General features: G+C 48.5%; 4 protein-coding genes across 4 annotated transcripts; 2 read left to right on the top strand and 2 right to left on the bottom strand.

Annotated features, from left to right (window-relative positions):
* Positions 1 to 17569: 17569 nt before the first annotated feature.
* UHO2_00016 (uncharacterized protein) lies at positions 17570 to 19189 on the top strand (the record flags this gene model as incomplete). Its single annotated transcript, XM_041556636.1, has 4 exons — positions 17570 to 18582; positions 18667 to 18754; positions 18850 to 18946; positions 19026 to 19189. The coding sequence occupies 4 exons, from the start codon at positions 17570 to 17572 to the stop codon at positions 19187 to 19189; spliced, it is 1362 nt and encodes a 453-aa protein (XP_041412570.1).
* A 388-nt stretch (positions 19190 to 19577) lies between these two features.
* UHO2_00015 (uncharacterized protein) lies at positions 19578 to 21284 on the bottom strand (the record flags this gene model as incomplete). The annotated part of the gene is made up of 1 exon (XM_041556635.1): positions 19578 to 21284. The coding sequence occupies one exon, from the start codon at positions 21282 to 21284 to the stop codon at positions 19578 to 19580; it is 1707 nt and encodes a 568-aa protein (XP_041412569.1).
* A 1142-nt stretch (positions 21285 to 22426) lies between these two features.
* UHO2_00014 (uncharacterized protein) lies at positions 22427 to 24339 on the top strand (the record flags this gene model as incomplete). Its single annotated transcript, XM_041556634.1, has 4 exons — positions 22427 to 22567; positions 22668 to 23795; positions 23887 to 24162; positions 24259 to 24339. 4 exons carry the CDS (start codon positions 22427 to 22429, stop codon positions 24337 to 24339), a joined length of 1626 nt encoding a protein of 541 aa, XP_041412568.1.
* A 334-nt stretch (positions 24340 to 24673) lies between these two features.
* Positions 24674 to 26523, bottom strand: UHO2_00013 (uncharacterized protein; the record flags this gene model as incomplete). Its single annotated transcript, XM_041556633.1, has 2 exons — positions 24674 to 25618; positions 25729 to 26523. The coding sequence occupies 2 exons, from the start codon at positions 26521 to 26523 to the stop codon at positions 24674 to 24676; spliced, it is 1740 nt and encodes a 579-aa protein (XP_041412567.1).
* Between the last annotated feature and the right edge of the window lie 955 nt (positions 26524 to 27478).

Here is a 27478-nt window from a genome sequence, read left to right as displayed (position 1 = left end):
CTATCAGTGTATAGTATGGGCTGAACGTCCGTGATCTCCAAATCCCGGAGCAAATATGAGAAGAACAATGTGTCACAGGGATGGCTGGCCTGTGCAAGAGAGTGCGCCAAATGATCAGCAGCAGTATGGTAATGTCGCATAATGGAGCAGTAAATGAAGGGTGTGCAGAAGATCAACATATGAAGGGTGCACCAGATTGATCAGAGTCAAAAACCATTGGGGATCCATGAGATTAATTGGGTTGGCAGCGCACATGAATTATGAGATCGATCAAACCCCGGGAATCCAGATCAATCTCATGGGATTGGTCAGAGTCAGCCAGACCAGCACACTTCAACTAGTCAGCTGATCCGAACAAGTACTCGGAGCTGTGCTGACGTCGGAGACAGTCGGATCAGCATGCCTCAACTAGTCGGCCAATCTGAACAGGTATTCGGAGCTGTGCCGATGTCAGAGTCAGTCAGATCAGCATGCTCCAACTAGTCAGCTGATCCGAACAGGTATTTGGAGCTGTGCCGATGTTGGAGTCAGTCAGATCAGCACACTTCAACTAGTCGGCTGATCCAAACAAGTACTTGGAGCTGTGCTGACATCGAGAGTTAGTTGGATCAGCATGCTTCAACTAGTTGGCCGATCCAAACAAGTCAAGACAGAACTGTGCCGACATGACCACATGACCAGGGGGTATGGTCATGAGGTTCAAAGGGAATTCACAAGATTAAGTCAAAAGGGGGCTGTGCCGAAAGGGGGCATCACACATCAGACAGAAGGAGAGCATGAAGGCGAGAGGGCAGTGTTGCATAACCCTTATGCCGAGCAAACAGTAGGAGTGCAGTATTGAAGGGGTTGATGCCAGCAGGGCAAGGCAGTGCCTAACAGGGGACAAAGGCCCCTCAAGAGGAGCAGGATAGGTGTTGAGGGAAAACACTGACTGAACATATAAATACTCTCATTCTACCATAGCATATGAGTGGATGGGTATCCACTCTGAACTCAACTTACTTACTCTATACTTACTCAGTTACATATCATCGCAATAGCAGTGCTCTTGCAACAACTCTCAACGTGTGTGTTGTATCACCATTAGTCAACAACTGTAGGCAGTGTTCTTCACACTAGTGGTCCAGTTCATTACTGTAGGCAGTGTTCTTCAACACCTGCAGTCCAGTTCATTACTGTAGGCGGTGTTGCTCGACACCAGCAGTCCAGTCAGTTATTGTAGGCAGTGTTTCACACCAGCAGTCCAGTAACTCCCATCCTCTGTAGGCGATTAGCATATTGTGGTCCAGACAACATCCAAGAGCATTATCAACAGTACTATGAACACTCATACTCTAGGGGAGGGTGTATCACCCACTCACCAACAAACAACATCCATGCTGCACAACCTCTGAATGGAGTGTTCAAGGTGGTCAGTCGAGACTTACTATGCAATGACACTTGGTTATGTTTAGGCGAATCATATCGAGTAGACCTTACTCATTCAACCTCAGCTAGTCTCTGGCATGTGACCACTTACATTAGAGTGGATTGTTCAAGTTGTGCCCCACAACAACATGATGGAGCCTGACACCAAGGATAGGTTCGAGGAGCTGCAGAGATTAATGGAAAGGTCCGAGGAAAGAATGGAGAAGCTCCTATCATTGAATCAGACAGTCACTAATTGCTTTGTGCAAAGGTTGGAGTCATTGGAAGCCCTCATTGGAAACAACAGTCATACCAAGGAGTCTACAAATGAGGAGTCATTTGCACCCAACCTGGCACCAAGACCATGCAGGATGGTGTCATTCCTAGATCAAGATGAGCAATCATATTCTAACTACAAGAAGTATGCGACCCCTACCAGGCTGAGGTACAGTCAGCCCTATGAAGGAATACCTAGGGACACTGAATATGACATCAAGAACATGGGGGAGCCTTCCCCTGGTCAGTCTAAACCACTTTCCACCCCTTTCCCCAAGTTCAATCTGAGGGATGTGGAAATCTTCCTGATTGAAGCTGAAACATGGTTCACATTCAATCGAGTATTTGACCACAAGAGCATGATCCATCACATGGGGTCCCAGTTGGAAGGAAATGCTTGTGAATGGTGGACATCCAAGATATGAATTGATTGCAAATGACAAGGAAGACTTTTCCATGACTGGCATTATTTCAGACAACACTTGACTGAACAATACAACCCCTGCAATTTGAGAATCAAAGCCTATAACAAGCTACTCAACATGTGACTCACAACTGACACACCTGGTGCAGCTACTCGACATGTTGAATGGTTCAGAGACCTCGAAGGGCAAGTCAATATGGAGGACAGGGACTTGGTTATTGACTTATTCAGAAGTACCCTCACCCGCAGTCTTCAGGAGAAGTTTGAGCAAAACCCACCCACAAGTATTTGGGAATGGTATCAAGAGGTAGAGGACATTGATTGCCAACAAATGGTGATGCAACATTCTGCCTCAAGATATCCCAGTGTACTTATGTCTCGCATGAACCTGGTTGCACAAGCAACAACATCAGGGATTCCACAGGCCCAACAACCTGGACCTGTAACTGCAGGTAATTCATACCAATTTGGTAATCACCCCCTGCCTCCTCACCTGATACAAGCCCAGAAGCCAAGGGAGGCTAACCCTCAGGACAGCAACACTTGTCATGTGTGCAGAGGCACAGGACATTGGGCAAGGGATTGTCCCACTAGAAAACCTCCCATGCCAATGACAACCAGACCTAATGGTCCAAAAGTCATGGTGACCTTAGAAGATGCCCCCAAGGGAGAATCAACTCCTGAGGAGGAAAGCACAACTGAAGAAGAACTGCAAGATGCATATTCAGTCAAGCAAGCCAGCCTCAAGCTCGCTCAGCTATCTCTCGCCGACGAAGCAGAGAGCAATTATGAGGAGGACGAGGAGGGAAATGTCAGTGGGACAATGCCCTGATGGCATGCATTGCCCTACAACCCTGGTCGCCATCCATTTGTACATATCAAGAATGTTCTGTTTGTTTCTCTGCTAATGCAAGCAAGGCGGTGCTCAAGTTAATGGGTACAATCCAAGATCACCTGGCTCGAATACTCGCCAACACAGGCACAGGCTTATCCATAGTTTCAGAACCTTTTGTCAGCAAGTACCACTTAAACACAAAACCAACAAAAACACGAACCGTACATGGTGTCACCAGACACAAACTCACCATTAACAGCTCTGCTACGGTGCAGGTAGTTATTGGAAAACATGTACTAGGGGCGGTGGAGGCATCAGTAGCTGACACTGCTGAGTATGACCTCATTCTGGGTTTCTCGGAATTGAAAAGGTTGAGACCAATGATCCAGTGGGATACTGGCCAACTCGAATTCAAGACCCAAGCTCAGAAGGACCAACCAGAAGAGTCGGGAGCCCCATGACAGGTGCCCCCAAAGAAAAACAAAAAGGATCCCCCTGATAAGAACTATAAGTCTATAAAACTTCATGGACACGAGTTTGTATCAGTGGAAAGATTGATCCAAGCAGCTTTGGAGGATGGCCCTATTGGGTTCATGCTGCTAGACACTCTGCCCTCATCACTTCCAGCATTCGGATTTGTGCCTACTGGAGCCAATTGAGGGGTAGAAATGGAGGTAGAAGCAGATAAACTGGTTACAATCAAGGACATACTGGAACCATACTGACATCTATGAGAGGTGTTTGACAAGGTGGAAGCAGACAAGCTACCACCACACATGGAGAATGATCTACAGCTTGAACTGGCTGAAAATAGTAAGCCCCCTCAAGGACCATTATATCTCAAGGGACCAAAGGAAATGGCCGAACTCTGCAAGTACCTTGACGAAAACCTAGCCAAAGGTTTCATACAGCCATTGAAGAGCCCTGCAAGCTCACCAGTACTCTTCGTACCTAAAAAAGATGGAGGATTGCGACTCTGCATCGATTACAGGGGCTTGAATGAAATCACAGTCAAGAATCGAGCACCATTACCACTCATCGATGAACAGTTGTTCCTCCTATGCAAGGCAAGGATATATTTGAAATTGGATCTCAGAGCTGCATATAACCTTATCCATATTGCAGATGGAGACGAGTGGAAGACGGCATTTGGAACCCAGCTGGGTCTTTATGAGTATTTGGTAATGCCTTTTGGCCTAGCTAATGCTCCTGCCCATTTCCAGTCATTTATCAACCACATCTTCTGTGATATCATCGGAATATTCATGGTGGTGTATCTGGATGACTTCCTAACCTTTAGTGACACAAAAGAGGAACATATCATGCACGTCATCGAGATCCTGTCATGCTTGAAGAAGCATCAACTATTCGCCAAGCTGTCAAAATGTGAGTTTCACATGGACACCATCAAATTCTTGGGGTATATCATAAAACCCACAGGGATAGAAATGGATCCAGAGAAGGTGCAAATGGTTACAGAATGGCCAATGCTGGAGTTGATCCATGACATCCAGCATTTCCTAGGCTTCACAAACTTCTATTGGAGATTCATAGCTCATTTTGCACACATTGCAAAACTGCTTACATCATTAGTAAAGCCCATGGAATGATTCAAGAAGTTTGAGTTACCAGGAGATGCCAAGCAGGCTTTTCACAAGCTCATCCAAGCATTTATGACAGCTGGGGTGTTGAAACACTTCAACTATCACTTGCCAACATGGCTAGAGATGGATGCAAGTGACTTTGCCATTGCTGGGGTATTAAAACAGGAACATGAAGGATGTTGGCATCCAGTAGCTTACTATTCTCACAAAATGGTGTCAGCCGAAAAGAACTATGAGATACATGATAAAGAGCTCCTTGCAGTGGTAGCCTGCCTCACCCAGTGGCACCATATGTTAGCTGGACTACCCAATCAGCTTGTCATTCTTACAGATCACGAAGCCCTCAAGTATTTTAAGTCCCAATGACGTATTACTGGAAGACAAGCTAGATGGGCAGTATTGTTGGCTGATTTTGATTTCGTGTTACAATATCATCCAGGTGACAAGGCTGGAGAACCAGATGCATTAACTTGGAGGAGAGACATGCAACCCATTGGGGAGGAACAGGAACACAATGTGCACCAGTTACTACCATCCAGGGTGTTTGAGAAAGTTCAAGATGTGAACAAACCACAGGACATCCCTGAAACAGCAGGGGTTGCTTTGGTACTGATAGCAGCCATGCCAACAATGGAGACTATCACTTCACAAGGATTACTAGGCCTAGTCTGAATGTTCCAGCCCCTAGATCAGGAACTTCAAGAGATGCAAGCCCAGACACCTTTTGAAACCAGGAATGGGCTCTGGCACAAAGATGGACACCTGGTCATTCCAAAGGTAACCATGCCAGGAAGAACCAACAAACACAGGACATGAGGCACATGAGAAGTAGATGACCAATCCCTCTCAGTGGAACATCTACAATTCATGGTGATGTCTCAGTGTCATGATGGTGTAACCACTGGACATGTTGGATGGGATGCCACTATCTGGTCTGCCCAAAGGCACTACTGGTGGCCTAATATGACAGCCTGGATCACAGACTATGTGGTGAGTTGTCCTGTATGTGCATGATACAAGACACCTCAACACCAACCCTACAGTCTCCTCCAACTGTTGTCAACACCAGAAAGGCCATGGGGATCCATATCATTGGATTTCATTGAAGGACTGCCGATGTCAGGAGACTATGACTCCATCTTAGTCATAGTAGACCGACTGACCAAGTATACAATCATGGTCCTGATGACAAAGACCATAATGGCAGAACAGACAGCTGTACTCCTCAAAACGAACCTCTTTCCACTATTCAGCACCCCAGACCACATCATCTCAGATCGCAGATGACAATTCATATCCAAGTCTTGGTCCATGTTCGTAGACAGCCTAGGTGCAAAACACTCGCCCAGTACATCCTATCACCCCCAAACTGATGGGCAGACAGAATGAGTAAATCAGGTTGTAGAGCAGTACCTCCGGATGTACTGCAACTATGAGCAGGATGATTGGTCTAGCTTAATTCATATGGCGGCATTCATGTACAACAACACTGTGCATGCTAGTATTGGCATATCCCCATTTTTTGCTTGCTATGGTTGGAATCCCAAGTTGCATCCAGAGATACCTGGAAAACTTGGGGTAAATGACCCAAAGCTTGCTGAATACTTCATGGACAATACTGAATGAATTAAGTATCTTCAAGATTGTATCAGACAAGCTCAGAGTTGGGCAGTCAACCAATACAACCGCAAATGGAAAGATATTGAATTCAAAGTGGGCAACCTAGTGTACATCAATCAAAGAAACTGGAAGACGAGACAACCAACCCCAAAGTTGGACACGAGGTTCGCAGGCCCATACCTGATCAAAGAAAGGGTTGGTAGAAGGGCATATCAAATCAGTCTACCAGTAAACCTCTGAGTCCACAACGTTTTTCATGTATCAATGTTGGAGCCAGCCAGGACGAGCACACTTCCACACCACATGCAGATTCCAGTAGAGCCATCATTACTGGAGGAGGACCTCGAATTCGAGGTTGAGGCCTTACTGGACAAACGAGTTCATAACTATAAGTTTCAACGAAAAGCAACACAAAAACTTCAACAAAAAAAGCGACACAAAAACTTCCACAAAAAGCGACACAAAACGGAGAAGAGCAAAACGTATCGACGGAAGGCAAAACTCTGTTCAAATTTCATAGCATCTCACGCAAGTCAACAAAAAAAAAGAGACACAGGCTTTAGAGAAAAAAGGAGCAAAAGAAAATTGAATTGGGGGCAGATACAAACACATTGTTACACGTCGCGTTCACAAGTAGGAATGAGAGGAGGATGAACCCAGCATCCTTGGAAGAGGAAATCAGCATTCTTGCCAGGTACCATGACAGACTCATGAGGTTGACGCTCTGAGTGCAACTTATCATGACAATCAAGGTACAAGAAGAGAATCCAAATGATTGGGAATGCCATCACTCAGTTAGGCAAGCACCGGAGAACACCAATGGCAAATATCCATTCATCGGAGGTGTTGGGGTCAGTCACTTGATCATCAGCACGAACGAATCCTGGACCATAACCATTGGTCACAGTCAGATGTGCATGCTCTGCCAGGTGAGCACCCTGAGGCTGCCTGCTGGGGGGACCATCACCAAGGTACTCCATGTCCAGAGAAACAGGAATTGTCCATTTGCAATGTGACAAGTTGCCAAGGTGGCAATGAGTGCAGGTGCGAGGAACACAACTGTAAGGAATGAAGGGGTTGACAAATGCAGAAGGAAAACAACTAAAAAAAGAGGAGGTTAGCATCAGCAGGATAAAAGAGAATGGTGTATGAAAGATTACTCATGGAAGACTAAGACTAGCACACCAGGCACATTGCCAGCTAGGCCAGGGCATACAACCCTCGGTCATTCGAAGCATGGCCAGGCGGTGCAGTCGCCGTTCGGTCGAAGAACCTCTACCTACTGTCATGGGCCTAAATGCTCAGGAAGCAGGAGGGTCACTGGTTCATATGAGAGGGGCACAGGTAGAGATCTAGTCGATACCAGTAGAGAGCATGGTTGTAGTGCAGTCTCCATGGAGACCATGGACTCCTATGGACTCACATGCAAAGGAGCACTGAGCCATATGTGAGGAAGGCCAGGCACAGCCACGAGGAGGACCAAGCTCAAGGAGCAGGCACAGCCACGAAGGGGACCAAGCTCAAGGAGCATGCAGATGGTTACCACTCAGGGGCTCGAGAGACAAGAGTCAAAGGAACTGTCACCGGTCAAAGGAGAAGGAGCAGTGTATAGGACACCAGCAAGCAGGTCCTGAGGAGGAGGAGCAGTGTCGAAGGAGTCGACACCAGGTCATGAGGAGGAGGAGCAGTGTCGAAGGAGTCGACACCACTCAGGAGGCACAGCAGTGCCAAACAAGCAGCAGGATAGCAAGGAGGAGGAGCAGTGTCAAAGGAGTTGACACAGCTCAAGAGGCACAGGGGTGCCAAGCAGGAGAGGCCCCTGAACAGTACTCGATGAAGAAGGTACTCTCTGGAGAGAGAGCAGGAGCAGCATCACTGGCGATGCTGTGAAGAGGTATATAACCATGCTTTCTCATCATCAAAGGTCGAGTGGATCCTCATCCACTCTACTCACCATACAACTAGTCAATACTTTAGAAACATAAGTACTCATTAGTTTTCAGTCAGCATAGCAGCAATCTATCAAGGTTGCTCCTCATTGTAGTGTGTGTGTTGTATCACCACTACCTGACATCCAAAGGCGCCCCATAGCAGGTTAGCGGTCTGGATATAGATAGAAGCGAAGGCAGTAGTCCACTGTGGTCCAGGGATCACTTCAAGCATCAAGTCAACACACTGGACACTCGTGTTGACACCACCAACCTTATCACCAACACCATCAACACTCACACCAGACCTTGGTGTCATCATAACCTACGTATTGATATTGATCATGCTGAGCTACCCCTGAATGGAGTGTCCACAGAGGTCAGCCGAAACCTACGATAGTATATACAACAAAAGCCACCTGCTGTCATTGTGCAACTTGATAGTCGCCGAATGACTAGCTCAACGAGACCAATACTGAGACAATAGCTGTCGCACAGTTTGATAGTCACCGAGTATCTCGACAGACCGACCTGGGTTTCTGGCGCGAGACCCCTGACACCTACCTCCCACTCTGGAGGATAGTCCCCAGTAGCGATTTTTACCACCAGCCTAGACACCACCAATCCTTCAGACCAACCAGCTATCTCACTGTTGGTAGGTACATGATGATCAAGGGAAGGAGGGGCTGGAGTACATGCCAAGTCTACTTCCACAGCATCATGATGGTTGGAGGAAGAAGTTGTGGGGCATTCCAAGTCAAGGAACGAAGGATCAGGTCCATACATGTGCCCAAGGGAGGAGCAGAGGGAAAGCAAGGAAGCAGTCAGGCTCGGGAAGGCCAAGTCATCAGGAAGGGAAGACATAGGCAATGGGGGAGTCTGGATAGAAGAAGTCAGACTCTGAGGGGCAGGGTTGTCATTAGAAACCTCAACCATTGTAGTAGGAGGTGAAGGGGAAGTCCTCGAAGGACGAGAACGATGAAGATGGGGCATATGGAGTAAAAGGATATTGGTTGCATGATATGGTAAGAGGAGAAGAAAGAGGGGATGAAAAGAAGGACAAAGGAGGGCTTATATAACCTCGACGGAGCTCGGCTCTGGAAGGGGGGGTAATGTCACAGGGATGGCTGGCCTGTGCAAGAGAGTGCACCAAATGATCAGCAGCAGTATGGTAATGTCGCATAATGGAGCAGTAAATGAAGGGTGCACAGAAGATCAACATATGAAGGGTGCGCCAGATTGATCAGAGCCAAAAACCATCAGGGATCAATGAGATTAATCAGGTTGGCAGTGCACATGAATTACGAGATCGATCAAACTTCGGGAATCCAGATCAATCTCATGGGATTGGTCAGAGTCAGCTGGATCAGCATGCTTCAACTAGTCAGCTGATCTGAACAAGTACTCAGAGCTGTGCCAACATTGGAGACAGTCAGATCAGCACGCCTCAACTAGTCAGCCAATCTGAACAGGTATTTGGAGCTGTGCCGATGTCGGAGTCAGTCGGATCAGCACACTTCAACTAGTCGGCTGATCCAAACAAGTACTTGGAGCTGTGCTGACATCGAGAGTTAGTCAGATCAGCATGCTTCAACTAGTCAGCCAATCCAAACAAGTCAAGACGGAACTGTGCCGACATGACCACATGACCAGGGGGTATGGTCACGAGGTTCAAAGGGAATTCACAAGATTAAGTCAAAAGGGGGCTGTGCCAAAAGGGGGCATCACACATCAGACAGAAGGAGAGCATGAAGGCGAGAGGGCAGTGTTGCATAACCCTTATGCCAAGCAAACAGTAGGAGTGCAGTATTGAAGGGGTTGATGCCAGCAGGGCAAGGCAGTGCCTAACAGGGGACAAAGGCCCCTCAAGAGGAGCAGGATAGGTGTCAAGGGAAAACACTGACTGAACATATAAATACTCTCATTCTACCATAGCATATGAGTGGATGGGTATCCACTCTGAACTCAACTTACTTACTCTATACTTACTCAGTTACATATCATCGCAATAGCAGTGCTCTTGCAACAACTCTCAACGTGTGTGTTGTATCACCATTAGTCAACAACTGTAGGCAGTGTTCTTCACACTAGTGGTCCAGTTCATTACTGTAGGCAGTGTTCTTCAACACCAGCAGTCCAGTTCCTTGCTGTAGGTGGTGTTGCTCAACACCAGCAGTCCAGTCGGTTATTGTAGGCAGTGTTTCACACCAGTGGTCCAGTAACTCCTGTCCTCTGTAGGCGATTAGCATATTGTGGTCCAGACAACATCCAAGAGCATTATCAACAGTACTATGAACACTTGTACTGTTGGGGAGGGTGTATCACCCACTCACCAACAAACAACGTCCATGCTGCACAACCTCTGAATGGAGTGTTCAAGGCAGTCAGTCGAGACTTACTAGGCAATGATGCTTGGTTACGTTTAGGCGAATCATATCAAGTAGACCTTACTCAAACAACCTCAGCTAGTCTCTGGTGCGCGACCGCTTACACAATGCTTCTCGCACTGCTTCGGAAGCGGCGATGAACTCTGCTTTGACTGCTGACAATGCTACACATTTTTGAACGTGAGACTTCCAACTCACTGGACATCCATACACATATGTTATTGACCCCGTGGTGCTCCTTCGTCCATTTGTGGGGTCAGATGCCCAGTTTGCGTCGGTATACATCGTTACTGGTGTATCCAAGTGCTTGTTTGCCTCCCCTCCTAAGTGTAACTGATATCCATTCATCTGGTTCAGGTACTTTACCACATGAATTGCTGCCTTCCATGCACTGTCAATTGGGATTGACATGTATCATGATAATATGCCAATGGCAAAGGCAATATCTGGTCAGGCTGTGTTGGAGACCCATAATAGTTGGCTGACCAACTCTTGATACTTCTTTGCTTGCTGAGGATCACATCTCTCACCTCTGGCGATGTTCACTATGCTCAGCATAGGTACCCAAGATTTCTCGTTTGCTCCTCCTAACCATTTGTTCACCATTTCTTTGATGTATGCCGTTAGACCCAGAGATATCTGTCAGGGGTCGCGCGCCTGAAACCTGAGATCAGTAGTAGTATCAGTACTATCACCCTTGGCATGATCAAACTACGATATGACTCTAAGTGAACTTGATGTTGACACCAATGGTCTGGTGTGAGTATGGATTGATGACGCTGACACGAGTGTCCAGTGTGTCGACTAACGCTTGAAGTGATCCCTGGACCGCAGTGGATGACTGCCTTCAGTTCTATCGATATCCAGACTGCTGGTTTGCTAGAACCACCTTCGGATGTCAGGAAACGGTGATACAACACATGCGCTTCGATGAGGAGCAATCTATTGATTGCAACTTATGCTGACTGAAAACTAATGAGTACTTATGTTTCTAAAGTATTGACTAGTTGTATGGTGAGTAGAGTGGATGAGAATCCACTCGACCATTAGTGATGAGAAGGTATGGCTTTTATACCTCTTCGCAGTGTTGCCTGCATCACTGCTCCTGCTCTCTCTCCAGAGAGTACCTTCTGCATCGAGTACCTCACAGGAGTCTCAAATGAGGCTCCTCCTCCTCATTGCGCCATCCATCTGTCTTTCCTGAGCTGTGCCAACTCCATCAACACTGCTCCTCCTCTTTATGTCTTCCTCGCCGGTTTCTCTTACACTGCTCTCCTCCCTTGGACCGGCGACGGTCCCCCTTTATTCCTATCTTGTGTACCCCTGAGTGGTAACCATCTGCATGCTCCTTGAGCTTGGTCCCCTTCGTGGCTGTGCCTGCTCCTTGAGCTTGGTCCTCCTTGTGGCTGTGCCTGGCCCTCCTCGCATATGGGCTCGGTCCTCCTTTGCAGGTGAGTCTGTAGGAGTCCATGGTCACCATGGAGACTGCACTACGACCATGCTCTCTAATGGTATCAGATAGATCTTTGATACCTGTGCTCCTTCCATATGAACCAGTGACCCTCCTGCTTCTTGAGCATCCAGGCCCATGACACCATCCTCTCTCGTGCCAATCTTGTCATCGTAGTACTATCCTTCCTTTTGCCGATCTCAGTAAGATCTGTCATAGGACTGGTACTACTACCGATCTCAGTGAAGTCCATCTCAAATCCCACGATCCACCCGATCCCTTGATCCCTGCACTCCCTTCATATGAATTTGACGGATCTTCTGGCCTCTGCGCATCCATTCCCATGACAATATCTTCCTCTGTCTTCTATCACATGTGATCTTGATACCCAGAAATTCTTTGATTCTTCCATTGTCTTGCATCTCCCATTTGTCCATGATCTCTCGCTTAGTGTGGTCTACTTCATCATGACTGGGTGATGTTATCAGCATGTCGTCCACATATGCTGTAATGATTGTGATCTTGTCGCCTGTCCCTCTTGAATATAGGCATGGTGAGCTCAGCATGCAATGAAAAACAATCATCTGGAGATGTGAGTCTAACTCAATGTTCCATTCTCAGCCCGATTGCTTCAGACTGTACAGTCCTTTCACTACCTTCAACACTTTTCCAGGTGGTACTTTGATTCCTACTGGGGGCTTTAGATATACATCATGGTGTATAGTAGAGTTCAGGTACACTTGTTTTATGTCAATAGAGTCTATTTCCCAGTCTCGTATTGCTGCAACAGCAATCACCCCTCGAATGGATTGGATGGGTGCTACTGGTGTGAAGACCTCTGTGTAGTTGATGCCCTCACATTGGGTGAAACCTCGTGCCACAAGCTGGGCTTTGAACTTTGTCAGCACGAGGTTCACATTGGTTTTGATCTTGAGTACCCAATGCATGTCGACGGTGTTTGCACCCTTTGGGAGGTTGGCAATCTCCCATGTGCCCATCGCTTCTAATCCATCCAGCTCCTTTCACATGGCTTCCTCCCAGTGCTTTCTGTCTTCTCCATTCATTGCTTCATGTATGGTTGGGTCCAGGTTCTTTCTCCATTCCAGTTGCATCGCTACAAGTCCGAAGGATTTACTGTCAATCTGGGCTTTGGCGATTGATCCTTGTTCCATCACCTCCACCATTCCTCTGCTTAACCTTTCTTCCGAATCTGTCTCCATATCCATGTATTCTTGTAGTGGCCCTTCATCTGTTTCATTGAATATATTTTCTTTGTTATATCCTAGATCTTCAAAATTCTCTTCTGTCATCATTGCTGGAGGTGCCTTTGTGTCAACCAGTTGCCACTCTGTTCTGTCTGACCAGCACTTTGATTCCATGAATTTTGCTGAATTGCTCCAGAATATGTTCAGATTATAGTCTGGACTGTAGAATAGCCAGCCCTTTCTCTCTAGACTGTATCCCAAGAAAATGGATGCAACAGCTTGCTGGTCCAGTTTCTTGTTGTCCCATTTGACTTTGGGTATGTTTACCCATGCCAGACAACCAAACACTCATAGAAGTCTTAAAGCTTGCTCTGGCGACTTGCTGAACATGGCTTGGTAAGGGAATTCATTATCAATGCTCGGAGTGAGGTTTATTTTGAATGCCGCAGCTCTGATCATGTATGGCCAGAACTTCTTCAGTAGTCTCCTCTGCATTAGCAATGTCCTTGTCTTCTCTCCAAGGGTCCTGTTCATTCTCTCTACCTGTCCATTTTGTTTACTGTTGTATCCTATGGTGGTTTGCCACTCTATGCCCCTTTCTAGCGACCATTCCAATGCATCATTGCTTCTCCATTCGGTTCCTTGATCAGATTGGATCACTTTTAGCTTCTGATCCATCTGTGTTTCCAGGAACAAAACAATCCTTTTGAGTTGCATAAATGCATGACTCTTTTGTGTCAATGGCTGTGCATACACATACTTGCTATGATCGTCAACCAGCACTAATGTGCATGTGTACTCCATCACATGGGATGAATCTATTATTAGATTGACATGGATAAGATCCAGGGGCCCTATGGCTCTTTCGCTGCTACCTTGCCCCATTCGAGCACTTGTGCTCTTGGATTGTATGCACTGCTCACATGTCAGAGCAGTGTTTGGATCCAATTCCATGGTATGCTTATCCTTTAACTTGCTCATGATTGCCTTAGCTTTATCCCTCCCTGGGTGTCCAAGATGCTCATGCCATAGTTGTTGCTTTGAAACTTTCAGCTCATTCTCAATATGCTCGAACTCCTCATCAATGCCTTCAAACAATGGTGTTGATGTGGCCATCACACTTTCTTGCCATGTGTTGCCTTGGAACTCCAAAAGTCCTCACTCACGATTCTTTGCAATCTTAAGTGTCATGCCATTTGTTAGAAAAATTTGACCACTGGTTGTGTCCAATATCACTTGTGCTCCTTCATCTGTTAATGAATTCGTTGACAGAAGGTTAACATTAAGGTGCTTCACGTATAATACATTTTGTAGGGGGATTTCCCTGTAATCTGTTGATATGCTTGCATCTCCTATAGCTGCTGCTTCCAAGACCTTGCTTCTGGTGGTAATTATCTGCTTTTGGCAAGTTCTCAGATGGATGAGCATGCTATAGTTGTTCACCATATGATAACTTGCCCCCGAGTCCAAGATCCAATGAGCTGTCTCTTTTGTGTTCAGGGGGTCTTGCCACTTCAATGGGAGGGTGAGGGAGCACCACACTTCCTATTTAGGTTTAGCGAGGCGGGAGTCTTTGGGGATGGTGACCGAGGCATCGTGTAAGCGGTCGCGCGCCAGAGACTAGCTGAGGTTGATTGAGTAAGGTCTACTCGATATGATTTGCCTAAACGTAACCAAGCATCATCGCCTAGTAAGTCTCAACTGACTGCCTTGAACACTCTGTTCAGAGGTTGTGCGGCACAGACATTGTTTGTTGGTGAGTGGGTGATACACCCTCCCCAACAGTACAAGTGTTCATAGTACTGTTGATAATGCTCTTGGATGTTGTCTGGACCACAATATGCTAATCGCCTACAGAGGACAGGAGTTACTGGACCACTGGTGTGAAACACTGCCTACAATAACCGACTGGACTGCTGGTGTTGAGCAACACCACCTACAGCAAGGAACTGGACTGCTGGTGTTGAAGAACACTGCCTACAGTAATGAACTGGACCACTAGTGTGAAGAACACTGCCTACAGTTGTTGACTAATGGTGATACAACACACATGTTGAGAGTCATTGCAAGAGCACTGCTATTGCGATGATACATAACCGAGTAAGTATAGAGTAAGTAAGTTGAGTTCAGAGTGGATACCGATCCACTTGTATGCTATGGTAGAATGAGAGTATTTATATGTCTGGTCAGTGTTTTCCCTCGACACCTATCCTGCTCCTCTTGAGGGGCCTTTGTCCCCTGTTAGGCACTGCCTTGCCCTGCTGGCATCAACCCCTTCGATACTGTGCTCCTACCATTTGCTTGGCATAAGGGTTATGCAACACTGCCCTCTCGCCTACATGCTCTCCTTCTGTCTGATGTGTGATGCCCCCTTTCGGCACAGCCCCCTTTCAACTTAATCTTGTGAATTCCCTTTTGAACCTTGTGACCATACCCCCTGGTCATGTGGTCACATCAGCACAGTTCCATCTCGACTTGTTCAGATCGGCCAACTAGTTGAAGTGTGCTGATCCAACTGACTCCGACATCGGCACAGCTCCGAATACTTGTTCAGATCAGCCGACTAGTTGAAGCATGCTGATCTGACTGATTCTGACATCAGCACAGCTCCAAATACCTGTTCAGATCGGCTGATTAGTTGAGGCATGCTGATCCGACTGTCTCCGACATCAGCACAGCTCCAAGTACTTGTTCGGATCAGCTGACTAGTTGAAGTGTGCTGGTCTGGCTGACTCTGACCAATCCCATGAGATTGATCTGGATTCCCGGGGTTTGATCGATCTCATAATTCATGTGCGCTGCCAACCCAATTAATCTCATTGATCCCCAATGGTTTTTGACTCTGATCAATCTGGTGCACCCTTCATATGTTGATCTTCTGCACACCCTTCATATACTGCTCCATTACGTGACATTACCATAACTGCCGCTGATCATTTGGCGCACTCTCTTGCGCAGGCCAGCCGTCCCTGTGACACGTCGCATTGGCTAATACCATGCCCAGGTCGCTTGCAGATCCAACATCGGATTCGGCATGGTCTGCCTGCGTTCCTCGAGCTCGCGTGGCTGTTGTTGGCTTTGGCTTCAGTCTCTCTGGTCCATTCGTTTTGATCATCGTTGCCAGCGGTTCTAGCGCTGGCTTGTCAGGGGTCGATCTTTTGCATGGGGATGCTCTCGACAGCAGTCTGCCAGATGCTTAGTGCAGTGGCAAGGGTGTTGAAATCGATTTGATGGATGGTAGCAACTGTCTCCTTATACACTGGATGCCGGATCGTGCATTTCTGCAGAGCCAAGAACAATGTATCATTGGCAAATGGTTTGCCGAGGAGGCTGCTTTCAGTCTGTATGGACTGGATCTCTTGAATTAGCTTTCTGGCATCCAAGTGAAACATCTTTGTATCATTGAGCTGCAAGATGAGCACAAGTCTGTGAGGCATCTTGGTGGCTTCGTTTGTGAGACCATTTTTGATCTTTCTCCATACTTGATTGAAAGTAAGGTACTCTTTGATTACATCTAGAATGAGGTAATTTACATTGTGTTCTCCAGTAGTGTCGATTGTTCCATGCAGGGCATTAATTAAAGCATCATCGAGGGAGCAGCTCCATTTTGGGTGCTTCTTGTCATATGTTCCCTCGAGATGTTTCATTGCATGGGGCACAGATCAGAGGAAAGATTTCACATGAGTGCTCCAGCTATAATAGCTGTGTGACATGAGCTTTGGCATGGGTTCGAGGAGTTTTGCTAGGGTGCAAAAGTTATATCGCTTGTCACCATCATTGAAGTCAGAGTTGGAATCAGTGTCTTCATCGGCTTCATTGTTGATGACCTCTGGCTCATTCTCATTTGTGGCATCATTGTCTACCTGAACCTGGGTGTTCTTGCCTTTTCTGCTTCCTTTGATCCTTATTTTGGTGTCTTCTACCATTGTTGTCAATGAGTTTCAGTTGGCTCAGTGATAGCTTCTTCAGACTCTTAATCAATTGAAGATAACAATTAATACATGGTGTTATCGGGGTCATGATCAGACTCCCTTTACAACAGCTGTATGTTCTATGTAATGCTTAGTTTTCATAGTGTGAACCTAAATGACAAACACATATATATACTCCATTTGCCACTCTAGTCCTATCCGAGGTGGGACATGTCACTTCATTTGTACTCCTATGTTGCTATGATACTGAGTGCCACTGAGCTGTTGCCATGACAACAATCATGTATCTCATTGTGCTTCTTGCTTAAGTAAGCCTCCTGTGCCTCAGTGTCTCGGCCGTGACACGTGCATCTTGCTTGAGTTGCCGACGCATCTTCAACTGAATTCCATACAGCTACAGATCACGTGTAGCATTCTGGAAGTGGAGCTAATCGGCAAGCTTGACACTACTTAACACGACCTTGCCATCCACGACGTCTCCGAATCCATATCAAATTCACCATGACGTCGTCACAGGCGTCTGGAGACAGCAATATTCCAGCCAATACGGGCGAAGGCGTCATTCCGTCGTCCTTCTTCGATATGCCCATCGACTTTGGCGCTGGCAACGACAACAACATGAACTTTGACGCGATGACCAACTTCTCGATGGGAGACGTTCTCATGTCGAACGCGACCGACTTTGATGCATTGACAGCTCAGATCGCTGCCAATATGCCTCTGATACCAGCGACCGCACTTTCTGCCGCAGGACCTTCGAATATCACAGGGACGCCGCAAGCATATCCACCACCTCCACCATCACCAGCGACGGTGTGGAATGCTGTTAAGATCGAAATGGACGACTCGAATTCAGCCGCAGCTTCCTCTCCCATGCCTGCTGAGGGCTCGACACCAAAAGCAATCACTGCAAAAACAAAGAAGCCGACAAAGCCCAAAACAGAAGGTGGCGCAGAGACAAAGCCGAAGAAGCCAAAGAAGAAGCCAGCAGCAGCGGCTTCCACTGACTTGAGCGCTGCAGCAGAGTCGTCTAAAGACGGCGCAGTCGCCACACCACCGAAGCCGAAGAAGCCTGCGAAGAAGAAAGCAGCGGACAAGGACAACGCGAAAATTGCAAGCAAGGGCCCGACACCTTCCGCGACCGCATCACCGGCGCCTTTCGCTACACCAGCCTCTCCGAGCAAAGAGACAAAGTCCAAATCAAAGAAAGCTGGGGGCCCCAAAGCTGGAGGAAAGGCAGCCAGCAAAGCAAGATCATCCACGGCCAGATCTGTATCGCGCATGTCATCAGTGGGCAGAGATGCAGGGACACCAGCAATGTCGCGAATCGGCAGTCAAAGGCCACAAGATGAAGCCAATGACGAAGAGGAACAGGCACCCGCTCGCCAAGCACCACCGGAAGAGGAAGAGGCCGAAGATGAAGAAGGTGAAGCAGACGATGGTGTAGAAGAGCTTGGAAAAGATCACTTTTCGACACAGGAAGCCATCTATGCCGCGCAACAACGCAACATGGGGTGAGTATTGTACTGCACGATAGATGATAGATGTAGACCAATGAGCTGACCTTGCCTCAGCACGCACACTATCTGTTGACACAGTCTATTGTCGATGGTCATGGATGAGGACCAGCTAGATCGACACATGGCCTCTCGTCGAGGCGCTTTGAACAAGGCGAGCGTGCGAAAGGTATGTATCCACCTCAATCCAGCCTCCGTGTCGGCTTCTCTAAGCCAGTGTTCTGACCTCTGTTCCTCATCCCCACTATCTTGACTCCACTACAGCTCGTCAATCACGTTCTTTCGCAATCAGTCTCCCAGCACGTTGCGATGGTCGTATCAGGTGTAGCCAAGATCTTTGTCGGTGAGATCATTGAGCAAGGTAAGCTTCTCCATCCTCATTTCGCTTTCCCTCCTCTCGACTCCGCGCTGACTGAATCCGTTTTAATATCCTCGCACAGCTCGCGAAATCCAATCGTCACACGCCGAACAAGGTCCGCTCCGACCGAATCATCTTCGCGAAGCACATCGACAATACTATCTCAAACGCGAGCGTCCAGGCTACTACCCTCCAGGAACCAATACCGGTTTCCCTGGTCTGGGCAAACGAAGGCGCATGTTCTAGCTCAAAGCATCGCAGTCTCTTCCTCACTTGTACCATCTATATCATCTATATCATCTATATCATCCTTATCCTCGTGCGCCCGGCAAGCTGTACTATCATTGCATTTCTGTTGAACCAATATATATTCTACCCGCCTCGAGAGTGATGAGATGGGCAGACTAGAGCTTGGAAACAATCCTCTTCTTCTCTTTGAAGGTCTCAGGAGGAAGCTTTTTTGCCATCTCCCTCATCTTACGACGAAGGATTTTGCCTGAAGCGGTCTTTGGGATAGAGTCGATACTGTGGGTATGAACGGTTCCGACAGCGTGTGAAAGGCAAGAGATAGGCGTGGGAAAAGTTAGTTGGAATGTACCGACAGTCAGCAATCAGCGCGGAAACTGGGAAGGACTTACAATGTAACACCGCACAAATGCTTGTATCGAACCTTATTATCAGCAACAAACTTGAGAATGGACTGCTTGATGCTCTCTTCTTGCTCTTTACCATTCGATTTGGTTCGCTTTCTTGCGTCTTGGGTGAGTGCAACGAAGGCGAATGGCAACTCGCCCGCTGCTTCATCTTGGATTCCGATTACACCGCAGTCGTAAACATCAGGGTGATCAAGCAGGAAGCCTTCCAACTCGGCAGGAGCGACTTGGAAGCCTTTGACCTTGATCAACTCCTTCAGGCGGTCGATGAAGAACACGTCGCCATCTTTGTTGATCTTTACCTCATCACCACTACGCAACCACCCACCAGGAAGGAAAGTCTCCTTTGTTGCTTGTTCGTTATTTGTGTAGCCGAGTGTGATCTGTGGACCTCGAAGCCATAGCTCTCCCAATTCATCATAGCCGACTTGCTTGCCTTCCGAATTGACGACCTTTGCTTCAGTGTTGGGGAATAGCCTTCCAGCAGAGCCCAACACTGCTTTCTCAGCAAGAGGGAACATTGTCGTCACTGAGCAAGTTTCTGTCATTCCTGATCCCTGTCCCCAATCCAGCTCTGGGAATCTGTTGGTAAATTGCTTGCTAAGATCATCCGAGAGGGGCGCTGCGCCCACCATGGCAAATCTTGCGATTTTCCGGAGTTCATCAAGGTACGGTGGCACGCTAGGGTCCTTGCAGAAAAGGACAACTTGTGGTGGGACCAACCACCATACGCTAATTCTATACTTGATGATCGTTTTGACCATCGCTTCTATGCCTCTGAACTTGCTCATGACCAGATTCGTTATACCAGCGAAAAACACAAAATGCGTGACCGTTGAAAGGCCAAAGATATGGACTTGCGGAAGGACGCCAAGAGAGACATCTTTGCCTGGACAGAAGCGTCCAGGCGAACCGATTTTATTGCCGACCTTGTTGTGCGCCATAGTCTGAAGTGCGTTCGAAGTGACGGCGTAGTGCTGGATTGCGACGCCTTTTGGCAAGCCTGTTGTACCGGAAGAGAAGGAAAGGAAAGCAATCTTGGTCTTGCCTTCTCCTGGCTTTAACTTGTGTCGGGTCGATGCAAGGACGCTCTCGCCTTTTGCCTTGACGATATCGCGACCCTCCTCGATTAGACCTGCCAACGTCCATGCGCCTTGCGATTTACGCTGTACTCGGCCATAGTTGGACTCGGAGTACTTGAGCACAGTGATAGGCTCTTGGAGGATGACCACCTGATCGCGCGGGATGTTGGCAAGCTTGGCTGCTTCGAAGCCGTTCTTGAGCGAGACAGGATCTTCACTGACGAAGAGAAGTTTCGAGTTGGAAGTTTCGAGCTGGAAGCTAAGCTCTTTTGCCATGAAGGCAGGGTTGGCTGGAGAGACGGTGGCTCCGAGGCGGTGTGTAGCCCACACCGCAATGGGGAAGTAGATGCTGTTGGTCGCATAGATACCTGCTCGAGTGTCAGGCTTGATGTCACACCTTTCTGCCAACGCTACCGAAAGAAGGTCAGTGTTCTCCTTGCACTCTTCGAAGTTCCACTTCTGAGCCGTCTCTTCATCGATGAAGAGTGGGAGGCCTGTGTTGCGCATGTCGGGTCGAGTCGATGGGAAGTATTCGTACATGAAACCGTAAACGTCGAGGTTGTCGGGGAGCTCCTTGACGGGCTCGGAGGCCGATGTGAAGATCATGTTGCTTCGCTTGTTTGCTATCGATAGATGCGAGAAAGTTGATGATCGTGCGATAGTGTTGGAAGGAAGTAGGAAGGAAGGAAGGAAGGATAAGATTAAGGGAGACACAAAAGCAGCAAGTGTAGACTCGCTTCGAAACCTGACATAGAGGTCCCTCGTGAGGACGCCGGTTAGAACGGGTAGCATCTAGGCCGGAGTAGATATCGGCTAGGCTTCGAGGCAGACTCTTTCGAAATCACGGCTTTGGATCTGTCTACGCAACAAAATGTTTTACCGAGCAAAGCCTGGGCTGCTAACGCACACAGCTGATGATCTCGATCCACTATAGTGACGCAAGACCGCGGAGAGGCAAATGCAAATTTTGACACATGGCAGACACGAGGAATTCCCCGCGTTGATTTTATGGTGAGCTGGGGTACCCCACACTTTTTTTTTGTTTTTTTGTTTTTTGTTTTTTTTTTTTTTTTTGTTTTTTTTTTTTTGTTTTTTTTTTTTTTGTTTTTTTTTTTTTTTTTTTGTTTTTTTTTTTTTTTTTCTTTTGTTTTCGGGCGCTTGTCGCTTATCCGCTGCACCTCACTGTCACTTTTAGGTCGTCTCGCCCTGCTCAGGAGATCAGATGACCCACCTCCGGAACGTCGCACGTCTATCTACCCCTACGCCGCTCTCTACCTCCCTCATTCGTATCGCAGCCATTCTCAAACGTCGATTCTGTCGAGTCCCACGGCCAGAATGCTTACAAGGATAGAATTAATGTTGTTCGCTTCGACAGTTGCAGTGGAACTTAATTCTAGATCCTAAGCTCGGTCGTTTAGAAGCCAGCTCTTGAGAGCAACAGAAGGTGGCACTGAAGAGTGTGGAGATGCTTCAGGACCGTGCGTCGGCACCCTTCCGCTTCTCAAGCCCTGGCGAGCCATGCCGTTCGCGGTAACCCTGTCGGACCTTCCAACTGCTCGCCAAGTCCAGGATTGTTTCCGCTACTCATCTAGCCGCATCGCCACCCGAACGTATAAAGAAGCTGGATGTCTCTGCCTCTCACCTCAGCAGAATCCGAAGCCCTATCTCTCACACACTGCACATCACGAACAACTCTTCATCCATCGCTTCATCACTCTTTCAAATCGCACGACCAAGTTCAACTCATTATGGCCGAGCATTATGACGCTGTTGTGATCGGAGGTGGCTTTGCAGGTATCTACCATCTGTACGTGCTCCGTAAGCTTGGCTTCAAGGTGCACCTCTTTGACGCTGCTTCGGACTTTGGTGGTATCTGGAGACTCAACTGCGTAAGTGATCTGTTCGCCACTGCAATCAATATTCGACAGACTGCGTTGCTGACGACCTCGTCCCTTCTTCATCTCACAATATTTCTTTACGTCTGAGCAGTACCCTGGCGCAAGGGTCGACAGCGAGGTACCCCTCTACGGCCTCTCCTTCCCCCAAGTTTGGAAGTCGTGGAACTTCTCGTGCAAATATCCCGACTACAAAGAGCTCCGCCAGTACTTCAACCACCTCGATGACAAGCTCGATCTCCGCAAGGACTGCAGCTTCAACCACCGTGTCCGCAGCTCTCACTGGAACGACAGTGCCCAGCTGTGGACCGTCACCGCTGGCCCAAGCGAGCAGCAGGCACGCAAGGTCACAGCTCAGCACGTTATCTTCTGCCTCGGCTTCGCTGCCAAGGTCAACATCCCCAAGATCCCAGGCATGGAGAAGTTCAAGGGTCAGATCATTCATACTGGCGAGTGGGACGAGTCCATCGACTGCACTGGCAAGAAGGTGGCTGTCGTCGGCACCGGTGCTTCGGGTATCCAGGTCAGCCAGGAGATCGGTCCCATCGTAGACCGTCTCACGGTCTTCGTCCGCACTCCTAACCTTGCTCTTCCCATGCGACAACAAAAGCTCGACGCCAGCGCACAGGAGGCCTTCAAAGACATCTACCCCGAGATCTTTGAGAAGCGCAAGAAGACCTTTGGTGGCTTCCACTACGACTTTGATCAGCGTGATGCCATGTCGGTCTCTCGCGAGGATCGTGAGAAGTTGTGGGAGGAGCTCTGGGCTCGTGGTGGTTTCCACTTCTGGCTGGAGACCTTCCACGACCTCTACAGCGATAGGGAGGCAAACAAGCACGCATACCAGTTCTGGCAGAGGAAGGTCGCTGAACGTATCAGTGACCCCAAGAAGCGCGAAATCCTGTGTCCCAAAGAATGGCCTCACACTTTCGGCACTGTTCGACCTTCACTCGAGCAGAACTACTACGAGGTGATGAACCAGGACAACGTCGAGATTGTCTCGATCAAGCGTAGTAGCGATGAGGACATCAAGGAGTTCACTGAGAAGGGCATCCTACTCAACAGCGGACGAGAGATCGAGCTTGACCAGATCATCCTCGCCACTGGATTCGACACTCACACCGGTGGCTTCAAGCAGATCGACATTCGAGGAAAGAAGGGTCTTGCCTTGACGGAGAAGTGGTGCCAGGGTTGCAACTCGCTTAACGGTCTCAACACTGCTGTAAGTCATTATGCTCTCAAACATTATGTTCTTACTCGACATCATCACTGACACACTTGTCTCAATTCTTACTTCATCTTGATCCGAACAGAAATTCCCTAACCTTTTCTTCTTGTACGGCCCCCACGGTCCCACAGCTTACTCGAACGGTCCATCAACCGTTGAGATCCAAGCCGAGTGGGTGTGCAATTTCATCAAGTACATGCGTGACAACAACATCCGATACTTTGATGCTCAGGAAGACGCAGAGGCCAAGTTCGGTGAACACATCAACGAGCTTTCGGCCAAGACGCTCTTCCATGAATCGCATGGTTGGTATATGGGCCGAAACATTCCTGGCAAGCCGGTCCAGGCTTTGAACTTTACCGTAAGCACCATTACCCTCCCCCTTCTCTTTCTTTGCTCCATCGTGCGCAATAGACTTGCTGACGAGCTTCAATTTATGTCTATGTCCAAACAACAGGGCGGCATCCCGATGTACGTTCGCGAGCTGGTCGAGTGCCGACAGGCCGGATACGCCGGCTACGACCTCGTCAAGGCTTAGAAGATAGCATACCCTTCCATCTTGCAGTCCGTTCGAAGTTTTCTATAGTCTTGGGTTTCATTGTTTCGTATCAGTCCCGTGTTTCTCGTCAATTGAAAGTTGCAATGCACTCGCTGTTACGTGTGAGTCGGAAGTTCCTTGTCAATCGAAAGTCTCAACCCACTCACTACAATGTCTGAGCTCACAATCTCAATGAGGTTTCCTCCCAGTCAACATTGCAAGATCTCATCCGAAAGAAAACTGAATGCATTGGAACGAACAAAACCAAATGTACCTGTATGCTGAGACTGTGTAAAGGAATGCAAGAGATGGTTGCGGCTGTTGCTTATCTAGCTTAGCAGCCCTGGAGACGGTTCCTTGGGATCTTTGACTTGGGAAACTCAGTAATGTTGCGGTTGTAGTAAAATTCCTTGTTGTTTTCGATGTACTCGTAGGTAGGTCGGTTGGGAGGATCGCAACCAACGCGGTCTGGCTGATCGTCGCGCTGGTATACTCGAACGTAGTCGACGTACATGTGTGCTGGGAATTCGAGAAGAGTCCAATCAGGAACCTGGAAAGATTCCGAGATGGCAACGTTCAAAATGAGGAACATTGGCTCGGTAGGAACGAGACGCTGGCTGACGTCAAGCTCGGGAACTGGTCCAATCGCTTGTCCGTACAGCGTCCAGGTGGGTTGACCGTCCATGTACCAAGTGACATAAGCATCGCCGTTCTCGTTCCAGTCGGGAGCATACTCGACACCGAAGGTGACGTATCGTCCGCCGACGGTGTGTTCGTACGCGATGTCGGGAACTTGACTGAGAGCAGAAACGGCTTCCTGGATAGCACCACCCTTGTAGTCGTTAAGCTGTGTGTTGGCATCCCAAATGCGGACGTCACCATCTGCCGAGCTGTTTCCGTAGTAGTAGTCGACGTCGAATGGTGCCATTTGCAGAGATTGCGAAGTTTCACCATGTCCGCCGGCAACGTTGATCTTGGCTTCGAGAATATCCAACTCGGGCGCGGAACGGGCGACATTACGGTTAGGACCAGGGTGCTCGGTACCGGGGCAGTTGCACGAGGTGAAACGCATACCGGGAAGCCAAGAGAGCTCGTAGTTGTAGCCTTGAGAGAAGAGGCCCTGTGCGTCGAGGGCCTTGGGAGGACCGGTACCGTTGACCCAAGTCTGGTTGGGCAGCGCACCTGTGTCACAGGCATTATAAGAGTAAGGCCACATGCCTTCGTTGGTGGCACCGTATCCTGGGCGACCAAGGTTACCTTGTGTCCACATACCGGGCCACTGTTGGGAAGAATCAAGAAGCAGAGAGGGCAGGGAAGAAGATTGTTAGTTTCAACTTGGAATGTAGAAATCAACCTCGAATGTCGCAAGCGCTCTAGTACGGTACTTACCAAACCTGGGGCAGTATGGGAGCCGGGAAGACGGGCGGAGATTTCGTAGTAGGCGCCTTGGAAGCAAACCTTGTTCCAACTCTGAACCATACCAGAGCGGAAGTTCTTGTTGTTGGTCTCACGCTCCTCGACTGCAATGACAAGAGCACCACCGGTAGTGTTGACAGCCTCGGGCGAGTACCACTCATAATCGCCGGTACCCCAGTACCAGAGATCGACGGCTTCCCAGTAGGGGTCATCTCCTGGCCAGAAGGAACGACCCTCCTTCTCGAACTCATCGGAGAAGACAAGGTGCCAGGCGGTGCCATCGACGGGTGAAGTGCGGCGCATAGCGGACTCTGGAGTGTCGGGATCGATCAAACCACGCTGTGTTAATGCTGTGAGACGCTGGGCACTCTGAGGGTTAATGTCGATGGTGTCGAACACTTTGCTGAGGACGACTACTAATGGGTAACCCAAGAAGAGTGCCAGAAGACCCATGGTGAGCAGGATAAGGGTGAAGGCGTTGAGAAGACCTCGGGTGCTGATACATGAGCCCGAGTGCTTGTCAAGGCCTTTGTCAGAGTAGAGGTAGTCCTCTTCGTCGTCATCATCAGCGAGAAGAGGTGCTGCTGGAGTTGTTCTCGCGTTGCCGTATCCTGGTGCTTGTGAGTAGCCACCTTGTTGACGGGACATGGTATAATACTTTTGTGAGGAAGAGCTGCTGCCTGAGTCGGTCTGCACGGATGGCTGTGACGAGGTCATGCTGGGCGGGTTGTCGGCCCTGTGATAGGCTGCTGCTGACCTGTTGGCCATTGTGAGCGGGTTCGGTGACGGTCACTGAATGTCAGGGCTTCTGATCCGTATATATGTCAAGTCAGCGAAGAGGAGATTCTGGGATGCCTTGTCCGTGTTGGTGTTGAGGGTCGTGGTGGGAAAGGAAGGGAAGGGAAGGGGAAGAAGTGTTGGTCGGAAGGTGAAGTTGGTTGCCCAAGAGATGTGGATGTGGAAAGGAAAGAGACCACTAGCCGCTGTTTGGAGCGGGATGAAAGCGAATGTTGGGCGGAAAGTGAGAGATAGAGCTAGGATGTTGAGCGCAAGACGCGTTCACACCAAGAGGGACGTTGGGTCTGACGAGTATGTAAGTGTGTACTGTGTATGTGTGTTGGCAAGTCAATGGTAGAGTGACAGGCAGACAAGCAGACAAGCCACGGAAGGCCTGAAAAGTAAAAGGAGAAGGATCGACGAGGGACACAGGAAAGTCTTGGCTCAAGTTTCGTTTGCTTGAGCACAGCCTCTGCAGTCATATCTCGACTTGCTTTCCATCTCGCTATCTATCTGACAAGCAGCTTCACTCACCCGACACTTGCTCCTTGCAAACGGCATCACACACACACACACACACACACACACACACACACATGTTCAATCTCGTACGATAATACCACACGAGATCAAAGCGATTGTTTCATCTTGACGATCGGAAGAGCCGTTTTGCTTTGTGATCTGGCGGCCTATCCGCTTCGGCGTCTCGCTTTGGTGTCAGAAAGTGCCATCTTTCTCCACAGTGCGAGATCCATGCAGGTGAGGGTCAATCGAAATTTGATGCCAAGCAAATTTGGCGAGTGCCAAGACTGGAAACAGTAGCACACTAGAACAGTGTTCTTCGGCATTTCAGGCTTCTCAAATAGCGCCTCTGGCAAGGGCAAGGGCAAGGGCGCTACGCTAACCTCACACGAGGCAGCGCAGAACAACAACCAGCTGAAACTGA

Source organism: Ustilago hordei (genome assembly GCF_900519145.1).
Source record: "Ustilago hordei strain Uho2 genome assembly, contig: UHO2_contig_01, whole genome shotgun sequence".
NCBI classification, from domain to species: Eukaryota; Fungi; Basidiomycota; class Ustilaginomycetes; order Ustilaginales; family Ustilaginaceae; genus Ustilago; species Ustilago hordei.
This window is presented reverse-complemented; position numbering and strand designations above follow the sequence as displayed.